Genomic DNA, 12110 nt, shown 5'->3' on the forward strand with positions numbered 1-12110 from the left:
TGGCGTCACCAGAAAAGGTCAGAAACGAAATTTTTTTCGAAACGAGGTCAAATCGGAATTTAGTTTGCCTTAAGGGTCAGAACAGTAGTTTCTTCTGATCCGCAGCTCGAGAAAAGTTACTTGTGATCGCTTGGATAGCGAATGCAGTACTTGAAGGATTTTGGACATTTTTGCCCTTAACAAATTCTCGTCGCTGCCACCATATATACCAAGCCCCAACGACCAAAGACTCCCGGAATCCCAACCTACCAAGAACAGGTGAATGTCTCGCCGGTTGCGTTAGTAATTCTTCAAGGATCACACTACCTGACCTGTCAGTTTGAATGAGTTCACCTATTATTTTCATGTAACCGCCATGGCCGTGACGCTCTCCACTCCAGCTAGCCCCCCGCTGCTAAAAAAAAAACTGAAAGCGACGCATTCAGGGCGCGGATGGCGACAAGAAGGGCTGCCGCTTCTTCAGCGCGGGCCCTACTACGACGTGGTGATGACACTGACTGCGTAGCAGCGATCTTGAAAAAAAGAAACATGACGGCGATAGCGTGGCAACCATACTCTACTCCCCGCCAGCAATGGCAAGCCAGAAAGCATCAAACATCTCGGGCCGGGAGGAGACCGATACAACTAAAATACGTCGACGTGCCCACTCGCACTCGGGCCGGGCCATTTCCAACTGCATTTTTATTTTATTATTACATGCCCTCCCAGACTAGTCTCCGGATCCAAGCAAGCAAGCCGTTGCTGTCATGTCACCTCAGAGCTGACCTTTCGCCGGGCCGGTGAAGCCGTGATCGACCCGGGACACGTAGGCCGCAGCCCGGTTGCTAAGCTGACACGGTAAGTGATGCGCGTGGCGTGCCACGCCAAGTGAGTTCTAGCGAGTGTCTTGCTGCTCCGGTGAACCGGAAGGTCTGGTGGATCCTGGGGTCAACGAGTCACTGATGCAATCCGCTTCAGGCCTTGTTCGGTTGAGGCGGTTTTGAAAGGGGATTGGCAGGGATCGAGGGGGATTAGATCCCCTGCGAGCCAAAATCCCCTCCAATCCACTCCAATCCTCTTGAGAGGAGGTTTAAACGAACAAGGCCTCAGTAATTTCGAAACCCTACTGTGCTACGGTGGTGAAATGCTACGAGATTTTTCTGCATCTCGTTTTCTCTCCCACTGTTCTATCTTGTGGGCTGTGGGTTATTTTATTTGGCGGTCTGGTAGGTGAGTGGACAGTTGGAGGGGGAGATAAAGCCAACAGAGAAATACTCCAGCCAAGCCAAAGCAGAGAGAGAGAGAGAGAGAGAGAGAGAGAGAAACGGAAACAGAGACAGAGGGAGAGGAGACTTGCAGAGGAGAGGAGAGAAGAGGCGGAACAAGGGAGGAGGGAGGGGTCGCCGGAAGGGGGACATGCTCCCTCCGCATCTCACATCTCGCAGGTCTCCTCCCTCCTCCCTCCTCCTCTGCCGCTCACTCGCTTCCCTGCTTCTTCTCCGGGGCGCGGGCGGGCCGGCTGGCCATTGCTGGCCGGTTCCCCGTGCCGTCTGGCCGGTTTCTCGCTGGATCCGACTGGGTTCTTGCCGTTTCGTTCGGGTTTCGGCCGATTTGCCGCTCAGATTCGTGGGCGCATTCTGCTGCGGTTCTACTCTGGTCTCGTGTGTGTGTGTCCATAGCTTTTCGTTCTAGTTTAAGTTATAAGAAAGATTAGTGGTGCTAGTAATACTATTACTTGGGGGTAAACTGAAATCTTGTTGCTTGGAGGGTTCAGATGGAGTGCCCACTGTGAATTTGTTGTGATTTGCAGCTATTTCTTCAAAGCAACTGTTGTTGCCTGAATTTTTTTCACAGCTGTAAGCCTGTAAGTGGGGAGAAGAGAACCCCTGAGCTTATGAATGAGCGATTCGGATTTGTCTAGCGGGGGACTAGCAAATCATCTACTTAGAGTTTGTCTACTCAGTTATTAGCGCACCTTAATCAGAATTTCTGATTCAGGGACCAGGTTGATGCATAGTGCTGGTGTGAATTTTTTAGATGTCCGGGCATACAAATCAGTGAGTACAGCATTTGACATGTGCATCGTGCCAAATTCGAGCGAATCTAAGTTTTTCAAGTGCACACGGACGACTTTAGTGATCTTTTTTTTTTTTGAGTTGGGAGGAGCAATTCTACCAGTATCTATTCATGTTTCAGCGTTTAATGTATACTTGGACAGTATCACTTTATTCTGTTGTTGTGACTGACCTGCTGCTTACTTACATGGACAGCTTGAACTGAGAGCAAGAGCAGAAGCCCATGAGATGAGACGCAAGCAAAATATGCAAGGTATTCTTCAGTTCCACTATCCTACTTGACTGGCTATGTGCTGTGTATACTGATTTCCTGCTGCTATTAGAGTTACAACTTCTTTTTGTATTCCTCTGGCAGAAAATGGCACAATCATGATTCAGTTTGGTCAGCAAGTGCCTAACTGCGAGTCCTCAGCTAGCGATTCTCCTCAAGAAGTGTCCGGAATGAGCGAAGGGAGCTTTAATGAGCAGAATGATCAATCTGGTTCGCCCTAGACTTGCCAACTACTATTTCTTTTCTGAATTATTAGTCCATAATCTTGTGATATCATCTCTCCTGGAAATACAGAATGGAGTAGTCCCCGAAAATAATAATGGAAAGAACGATATTGATGATTGCGGACCTTGATGTGCACTTACAAATCAAAGTTAGATGACATTTGTTTCCTCCTTGTACTTAATACTAGGTAATCGCGATGGCTATACGAAGAGTAGTGATGAAGGCAAGATGATGTCGGCTTTGTCTCTGGGCAATTCAGAAATGGCATACACACCGCCAAAACCTGACCGCACTCATCCCTTTGTACGTCTCTATTATGATGCTCAGGCGCTGGCTAATTTCTGAATTCGAAGTGTGTGTTGAACGGCGAGCATGTGAATTGTGCAAGATGTTCGCTTTTTCAGGCCATATCATACCCATATGCTGATCCTTACTATGGTGGTGCAGTGGCAGCCTATGGCGCACATGCTATTGTGAGTGGTATTTCTGGCATCCCTGTTCCCTCACTAATTTCTGGCCTAATTTTTTTCTGTGCTTGATGATGTTGCTTATTTATTTATTTTTTGCAACTGTTTGGATTTTTGTGTGCGAGCATGTGCTCTAGGTATAACTGGAATGACTGTTGAGACAAGACAACTAATCATGATTGTGTTTAATCACACCAATTTCACTTAAAGTCAAATTTTCAATGTTGAGCAGCATACTGGCGTTGCCAACTTATTTTGATTTCAGAATCGTCATCCCTGCCGCAGATTGGTTCTCTTCTTTTTGTTAGGTGGCGCCTTTCGATGTTACTAACTCATCTTTATGTGGTGCAAAACAATTTGAATAGATGCACCCCCAGATGGTGGGCATGGTACCATCCTCTCGAGTGCCACTACCGATTGAACCAGCTGCCGCCGAAGAGCCCATTTATGTGAATGCGAAGCAATACCATGCCATTCTCCGAAGGAGACAGCTCCGCGCAAAATTAGAGGCTGAAAATAAGCTGGTCAAAAGCCGTAAGGTATTCTTATGCATGTTTTTACTTGAAAAAAAAAACAAGTACTGTAGTTGGCCCCTTGAGCATCTTTTGGTTTCTTTTCCCTGTAGTAGAAATGAATTTGGTTCACACACTCTCAATGTAACACAACATTCATGCCTCTGTTCAGCCGTACCTGCATGAGTCCCGGCACCAGCACGCGATGAAGCGGGCTCGGGGAACAGGCGGGCGGTTCCTCAACGCAAAGGAGAAGTCTGAAGCTTCAGGCGGCGGCAATGCATCAGCGAGGTCTGGCCACGCCGGCGTTCCCCCGGATGGCGGCATGTTCTCGAAGCACGACCACACCTTACCGTCCGGTGACTTCCATTACCGCGCGAGAGGGGGCGCCTAGGGTGGGCACGCAGTTGCCCCCTGGCAAATCATCCTTGGCTTATGTGTGTGGCGAATGACCGTCAACTCGGTCCAGTGATATTGTAAAACTGAATTTAGAGTCTGTGCAATTGTGTTACTTGGGGGTTTGGTAGACAGCCCTTGTGTTTGGGGAGGGGACGATGCAGCTGCAGCTGCAGCCGGTTCTCTTGTTGTGGTAGGTTTGTGTGGCATGGCAGGTGCTGCTAAGCTGGAGCCTGCTTGAACTGTTTTCCTGTCACTTTGTTGTTTGGGGTAATAATGACCATCTTGTATGATATTAGTACTGACTTGGAGTAAGTAATAACCATTCCCGGCGTGATGCATTTGCGCCCGTGGTGGTGTTTCTGTTGAGCCGTGTTGTTCAACGACTTGACTGTCGGCAGTTGTTGCTCCTTTGGTGGTGTCCCGTTGCTCTTGATGGAAGTGGCAGGTTCAGAGATGACCAGATGAGACACCCACCTTCAGATCTTTGTGTCTTGTAAGAAAACTCTGCGTAAAACGGACGCGGTGTTTTTGAGCTCGAGCACATATGTGCTTGATATCTGGGCGGTACAGTAGTGTCTCGGGATTCGGCACATTAAATGGCTGGGCCAACTTCGCAAGCGACCGCAAATATGAAAAAGAAGAAATACACATGAGCTGTGGGCCAGGACAGAGACGGAGGAACGGCGAACATGGACGGTAGGAAGTTGAGCCGTGGCTCAACTCGTCGGTCTCCGTTCCGGTCCGTGGATCAGGATACATTCTTTTCGTTAAATCTATCGACGGAGGAGTAAATGTGAGGATTTGGGGGACAGATGGCGGCAGACCGGTGGTACCATCGTCTCCTACCTCTCAAGCTAGATTTTTTCAATAGCGAGAGGGTTGATTTTGCGGGGCTGCGATTCCCCAAAAAGGCCGCGTCCACAGGTTGGTATGGAGTTCCTGATTTAGCCAATTAGACTTTGCCCGGTCTGATGTTTTTGCTCGATTTTGGATCCCGTGGTGTCGATCTGCAATTTCGTCCTCATGCTGCGCAGATCCATGGTGCTTGAGGAGGTTAAGTGATAGTGACATCACGATGGAACCCCTCCAAATCTCCAATACCCAGTGAGTGTGCTGATTGTGGGAACGGAGCAGCATCGGACACCCCGGTGAGAGCTTTGATGGGAAGATTTGTGTGCTGGAGGTGGAGGTGGGTCATAGGAAGGGTTTACCGTAGGCTTCACAAACAATAGAGAAGATGGACCCCTGAGCTCCACGATGGAGCCGCAGGTATTTTCGTGCTCAACACAGTAGTTCTGAAATTAATGTGCAAATCTGAATAATCTTATTTTGTATGTGTGTGGTTGATTGCATATAATTTGTGGTGCAAATCTGAACAATTTCTGGTTGTAATTACTCCCTCCGTTCCAAAATAGATGACCCAACTTTATACTAACGTAGTACAAAGTTGGGGTCATCTATTTTGAAACAGAGGGAGTACAAGAGTACTGTACAGGGACACATCATTTGATTGTGAGCTGAATGATTCAGTATGCACTTATTGTTGTGCCCCTAGATAAATTATTACACCATAAATTGTTAACTGAAATGATAGACTGTCTATGTTGCAAAATTCATGTGATTGCTTGTAATTATGAGACCACATACTGGGTAATTTATTACATGTTGTACAGAGTGTCAGGAATTGGATGATATGGCCAGTAGACCACATATCGATAGGTCATGGAAAAATTGGTTGGAGCAGAAAATGTGACTTGTAAGATAGAATGCACCTGTGAATATTGAGGTTGCAGTGCATTCTGTTCATGAAGTAGAGTTAGCAAGCCCTATGGAAACTGTGGGCATTTACGGAATGGGAGAAATTAATGAATATAAGTCAATGAAATGAGTTCAAGAAAGTATAGTAACTTATTTTTACATACTCTTGTGCGCATCTGTGCTTTGCTTGCAGAGTGCGGATCGGTGGAACAGGAATACTTTTCTGGTCTGTGGCAAACTGTCGCATTTAACGCTCGGAGGAGGTTGGGTGTGCAGGCGTTGTTTCGTTCATGATGCCCCAAGATTCTCTTCTTCCACTACACGTAACAGGGGAGCTCGCAGCGTGTCGAGTAGCGGGAAAGAGCAGACGCCGTCTGGGAGATGGAGTTCTTGATGCAACCAATTAATAGGTAAGCCGTGGAATCTATCTTTTTGCATCGAGTTTCTAAGATCGATCTGCCTTGTGCTCAATTGTTGTGCGAAATTCACTCTGCTGGAGGAGGTCAGTGACAGTGATGTCCTGATGGAGCCGCTCCATCAACCTGTGCTGCAGCCGTAGGTAAGGTGGAGCAAGCATCGGTGCGTCATTAACTCATTACTCTGTGATCGCGTCCATGAGAGAGTTGGAGCAAGCGACAGCGGCGGCCCTGAGTGTGGACATGCAGATCTGTGAGGCGGAAGCGGTGGTGGCTGCACAAAGGGATAGCTCACCGCAAGCACCCGAACAATTAATCCGGCAAGCACCTGGATAGAGGCGCAGGTGTGTTTCTGCTTGCATATTATTTGTGTCTGTCAGATGTTTGTTTTTTTAGCATGGGCTTGGTTGATAAAAGACTGTCAAGGGCTCAAGGCTAGTAAACTTGTGCAGCTAATTCTAATTTTATGCATGGTTGAGCTCATGCGTGACAGCAAGTGTTAAAAGAGATTGGCTCCCAAAAGCTGGTTCAAATTTATGACTACAAACAGTGTATATGACCCTATTTTATCATGATGTATGTTGTTTGGTGACTTAATTTTAGGCAACACATAGTCTTGATATGGATCCAATTTTTTTTACATCATAGCAGGAGAGTTGTAGTTAGTTAGTACTCCCTCCATTTCAATGAATAAGTGTGCACACATTTCAAAATTTAGTCGCTAACAGCATGTGAAGCACGATTCAAGTATATGGACAATATCAATTTATTTATGGTGCTTATGAATATGTACATGCATATATCATGGACCTGGTACATTTGAATATGTTCATGCATATTGTGGAGCTAGTTGGACTAGGTGACACTAGTGTTGAGGCTTACTATCGTCTCATTGCTTTGTTCAAGTACTGCATGGTGTAAAATGCAACCATTCACAGAAGCTGGAGATGGGCTATGTTTGGAGGATAGGATTGTTCAAAATGGAGTTGTTATCAAACATATATATGGAGGTGAAAGGAGGTGTTGCGCAAATCATGCGACTGATGTACTGCATGATGCAATCGATGGCAACAATAATTTAACTAATGTGCCAGGCAATGGTAGGTTTATTGGCTCCTGCTCAGAGCAAGGAGATGGGTCGACCAACGACGAGCAGGGGTTGAAGAGAAAACAGATTTTGCACCATTTGTCGGTGGCAAGGTCACAAGAGGACACGAGAGAAACAGATTTCGGCAATGTTCCAAAGCAGCCTCAGAAACCTGCAAGAACAATGGAGTTGAGGGACTCCGTCCAAAGAATTGTACCAGGTCTGCCGAATTAAGGTTGACGGGAGAAAACATAATTTTGATGCCAAGAGAAGCTTAGTTTATCTGTTACAGATTTTGCGAGGGTGTCTGTAGTGCTGTTTTAGTTTGCTACAGAGAATGCTTAGTTTATGTGCTTAATGGCCAGTCACTAATTGTTGTTTGTGAAATGACAAGATCAGGACTAAAATTCAATGTTTCTGTGTTATACCTTTACTTTGTGATTTCTGTACTGATCTAATCAAGCCAAATGTTTGGTGTTCTGACATGGGCTGTAGCATTTAAGAGTACAGATATGGGGTGTATGTCAGTTAAAATGGTCTCTACAAAATGTCTGTCTGGGAATTTGTCCAATAATGAAGTGTTGGAATGGTTGTAGCACTCCTGGGAACAGACTCAAGTGTTGAGTGCTGATGGCTGATTAGTGTTCGCATTTAAAGCAAACTTGTACTGCTCATAGATTCAAACGAGGTCGAGCGTTCTTCCCAACCAATCTTCTTTTGCTGCTTGCTGTTGCATTCTTGATGATTTTTTAATTTACTCTAGTCTCCAGTTTGCTAATCAGTTTGCTCATTCTGCTTGGTTGGACGGGGTGGCTTTTGCATTAATGGAACGGCCATAGCAGTACGGGAGACAGCCCAGAACGTCAATGTGATTCTAGACCGATTTTTTGACGTGAATGGGATTCTAGACTTGAGGTAAACCTAACGACGAAGGCTGCAATGATTATCTGACCGCTGTGGGTCGTATGGACTGTGCAAATCAATATACTGCGTAACATACGTCCAGAAATACGAGGACCAGGACCGAATCTTGGAACGAACGGACATCTGAGATATCATGTGCATTTGTGCACGGGCTCAGATGGGCACTTTCCGCGTAAAACCACCTTTATGGGTATCCTAAATTTAGGGAAAGTTGATGGGTGATGTCTTTTCTCAATTCCTGTAAACATTTTCCTGTAAATAAGTACCAATGAGGCCTTGTACAATGTTAGGTGCTTAGAAAAAATAAATCAGTTTTTTTGAAGCACCGGCGCCTATTTTTACAGGAGAGACGCCTAATTAAGCGTTCATCCTCTACAAACAAGCACCGGTGCTTTAAAAAAGATTGAATTATTTCTAAGTACCTTCACGAAGTGTCTTGCATTGTACTAGAAGGCCTAAGACTAGCCGATGCGGCAATCGATGCGGCAATCCCCTCGCGCCGTCGTGCGCAGTGGGCGCGCCACGCTTCCCGTTTCCGGCACACGCACCGACGCACGTGACCCCGCTCCGTCGGCACGTACGGCCACTCCGCGTCAGCGAGGCCGGCGCACGCACTCGAACGGGGCGGCGCGGGAGGAGCCGCGACGGGGGGCACGGTCACATCTGATCGAACGGGGCGGCGCGGGAGGAGCCGCAGCTTCCTTTGGCCCTGCACGGCCGGCCGGCCAGGAGCGGCACCACCTGCCACTGATTCTGTCGAGCCCCGTTACCGTGGGCGCAGCGGAGCGGCGGGATTCGGGGCGGCTTTCCCTGTGCCGTTGCGGCGCCGGCCAGGCGCAAGCTTCCTCGCCGGGCGCGCGGGGAGGGAGGCGCCTCCGTGGAATAAAGCGTTTCCCCGCGCCGCGCGTGACTGTCACACCAAAGTTCAGGAGGCGTCTTCTGGAACCAACTGATGGTCTTCAACAAACAAACAAAAAAAGTTTTCAAAAAAAAAAGCAGTAAAAAAGTTGGGAGCACTGCCCGATCGGTGATCGATCTGCGTGCGCCAACCAACTTGTCTGTCGACCGCTCCAGCGACCACCCGCTGCACTGTTCCTTTTCCATGCGCCCGATAGCGCCGTCGTGCGTGATCCAACTGGTCCGCCATCAGCCATAGTCATTTAAACAAGCGGCGGGCGTGGCGTATCTATTCCCGGCCCCTCCTCGCCCCGGCCTGCGCCTGCTGCGTCCACGATCAGCTTCTTCGCGCCAGGTCGGATCGTGACAATCTCTCCGAGTATCAACCGCTCATTCCCCCGGACACAGAGAAAAAACTAGAGGCCGAGCGCGCCCCCACACGACGATTGCCGTGGACGAGGGCCTCCCATGGCTCGCTCTCATGATTTGGTGTCCATCAGGCGCCGTACGTACCACAGGCAAGGCCCCTCCACAGGAACCCAATTCTTTTTCTCGGTCTGCTTTGGATTAGTCAGTCTTGCTCGGACACGGATCAGGTGACATGCATCTTTGCATGTCACCGTGTGACTTGCGGTCCAAATTTATATTTAAACATTGTAAAAAAATCTGAAAAAAATCATGCACATTCATAGCACATATTAAGATAATCCTTAAAAAATTCAGATCAAAATTCGAAACATACATCAATAAGTAAAAAAGAGAAATCTGTCACTTTTTTGCTTCTCGGTGTATGTTTCGAATTTTGATCTGAATTTTTTAGGGATTATCTTAATATGTGTTGTGAACATGCATGATTTTTTTAAGATTTTTTTGCAATGTTTAAATATGAATTTTTGCCGCAAGTATCCCTGTCCATCTTGCTCGGGGTCAGGTGCAGAAATTCCACAGGATCTGCTGAGTGGTTAGTGTCTTGTTCCCCTAAGCTAACCTTGAAGAGATCGTTTCAAACTTCCCTTTTTAAGGGCCGTTGCAATCTTCGGGTAACGGGCGGCCATTGGGTGCGCATGTCAGTATGTCACGGGACACAGACATGCGGATCACGGGATGTCACGTCGTACCGACCGCTCGCAAACTAAAAGAGCGTCCCCTCTCAGCTCGCGCTACTAATCAAACTAGTGGCACGTACTTGGCTACAAGCGACCCGGTCCCGTAAATTTACTGTAACCATGGCTATCATCCACATATTTAACTGTTGTCGCCTCTGAAAAACCGGAGCGGCACAACGCAGCACAGCGCGCCGTGGCAAACGGCGGTACGTGCCGGCGCCGCGCACCGTGTGCGTCCGTGCCGAGCCGGAGCCTCCCACGTCAAGTGAACTGGCACGTACCCGCGCCGATCTTATCGGGTTATCCCCTCCGCCGCCGGGCTATAAATCGGAGCTCGAGAAGGACAAGGCCCGCTCACAAACCCAGCCAAAGCCGGCCGCTTTCCCCTCCCCCGCACCGCACCGAATCTCTCCCCGTGGCCGCGGAGGCGAAGGCGAGGGCGCGCGCTCCACCAACCACCGATCCACCACAAGAGGAGCTCCCCGCGCCGCCACCACCACCTCACAGACTCGCAGTCCGTCCATATAACCCTCGTCTTCTTGGTGGCCGCTGCTCGATCGATCGACCGGGCAAGAAGAAGCAAGAAGCGGCAGGAGAGAGAGAGAGAGGGAGGGAGAGGTAGCTGGATCTGCTCGTGGCGGGGGTCGAACAAGGGGAGCGCTGGCGATGCTGCAGCTGATGATGGCGCTGGCCTTCTCGGCGGCGCCGCTGACGCTCTACGTGCCGCCCGTGCGCAGCCTCAGCCTCTTCGTGGAGGCCATGGAGACGGTGTGCCGCGAGTGCGCGCCCTACTCCCAGGGCGCCGTCTCCCGCTTCCGCCTCGGCCTCTCCCGCATCTTCGCCGGCCTCGCGCGCGCCCTGCGCTAAGGCGGACGAAGCGGCGCGGTGACACGCAGATCCTTCTTCTTCCTCTTCCTCTTGCCATAGGTACACGCCCCATGCCGCCGGTGGCATGCGTGCGGGCAGCGGCTGTGCTCGTCTTGGATCTTGTCTGCTCTTCTTCTTCTTCTGCCCTCTCATAGATTCTTCATATAGTACTGCCACTACGTAGTTGCGAGCTTTGTTCTCGTTTTGAGTAGCATTTAGAGAAGAAAGTGGGTAATAATCTCTGCCCAAAGAGGAGTTTTCGTGAGAGGTCGTGACAAGATGCATACGGTGTTCTTATGTGGTGGATGTGATGCAAGGTAGTCCATGAGAAAGTTCGTTGTGATCTGTACATAAATCATACTGCTACTGGTTGGGAAAGTTTGTGTGTTCTTGAGATGTTGATCGGTTGATCAAACTTTCTTGAGATGTAATGGAAGACCTTGACTTGTTGATTCGGTCAGTGCCCCGTATCTGTATCTGTATGTGCAGAGGAGAGGAAATGCAAAAAAAACCTCCCATCAATTTCCTGTTTGTGCGAACGCGAATGCCAACAACTCCCACAATCCATTTTCTGTTCGTGCGCACCGCGGAGGAAATGCTAGTGTAACAACCCGTCCAATTTCTTTCTCGAGCGCACTAAGAAATACTAAGAATTTAGCAGCAATAGACAAAACGAGGAAGAGAAGATGGGGGGGAACATGCCAGCAGTTCCCGGCCTTGGGTTCGGCGACTTGGCACAACCGCGTTCTCTAAAATGCAGAATGATCACGACCTCTCCCTCCCCGACGCGGTGGTTCAATCAATCAAATCAAAATCAATGTTAATGTCAATGTCAATGTCAATACTAGTTGTAGTTTGTGCGGCCATTGTGCCTCTTCACACGCACGCACGCACGCACAGGTGTCACAAAGAACTGTTCGTGTCACATCCGGCCAGCTCCTGGCTGTGGGTGCCAGTGTGCCGACACTTGTAACAAGCCCAGACGATGTCACGGGACCACATCCACACCGTGCTAAATATTTTGGAGGAATGGATCAGATCTGTCGGAAGGATAGACATTAGTTAGGCCGCACTAAAATATTGCACCCGCGGGGAGCAAGGGGCATCGATCGTAACGTAGTGACATT

General features: G+C 48.8%; 1 protein-coding gene and 1 pseudogene across 1 annotated transcript; both read left to right on the forward strand.

Moving 5' to 3' along the window:
* The first annotated feature begins 355 nt into the window (after nucleotides 1-355).
* Nucleotides 356-4294, forward strand: LOC119284574 (annotated as a pseudogene).
* Nucleotides 4295-10459: 6165 nt separating this feature from the next.
* On the forward strand, nucleotides 10460-11443 carry LOC119284576. Its single transcript, XM_037563704.1, has one exon. The coding sequence runs from the start codon at nucleotides 10783-10785 to the stop codon at nucleotides 10981-10983; it is 201 nt and encodes a 66-aa protein (XP_037419601.1). The 5' UTR covers nucleotides 10460-10782; the 3' UTR covers nucleotides 10984-11443.
* Nucleotides 11444-12110: the final 667 nt, after the last annotated feature.

The sequence above is a fragment of the Triticum dicoccoides genome, chromosome 4A (genome assembly GCF_002162155.2).
Source record: "Triticum dicoccoides isolate Atlit2015 ecotype Zavitan chromosome 4A, WEW_v2.0, whole genome shotgun sequence".
NCBI classification, from domain to species: domain Eukaryota; kingdom Viridiplantae; phylum Streptophyta; class Magnoliopsida; order Poales; family Poaceae; genus Triticum; species Triticum dicoccoides.

What these genes read in the sequence shown, in the direction of transcription:
- LOC119284576 (XM_037563704.1), top strand. Translation starts at nt 10,783, where the DNA reads ATGCTGCAGCTGATGATGGCGCTGGCCTTCTCGGCGGCGCCGCTGACG.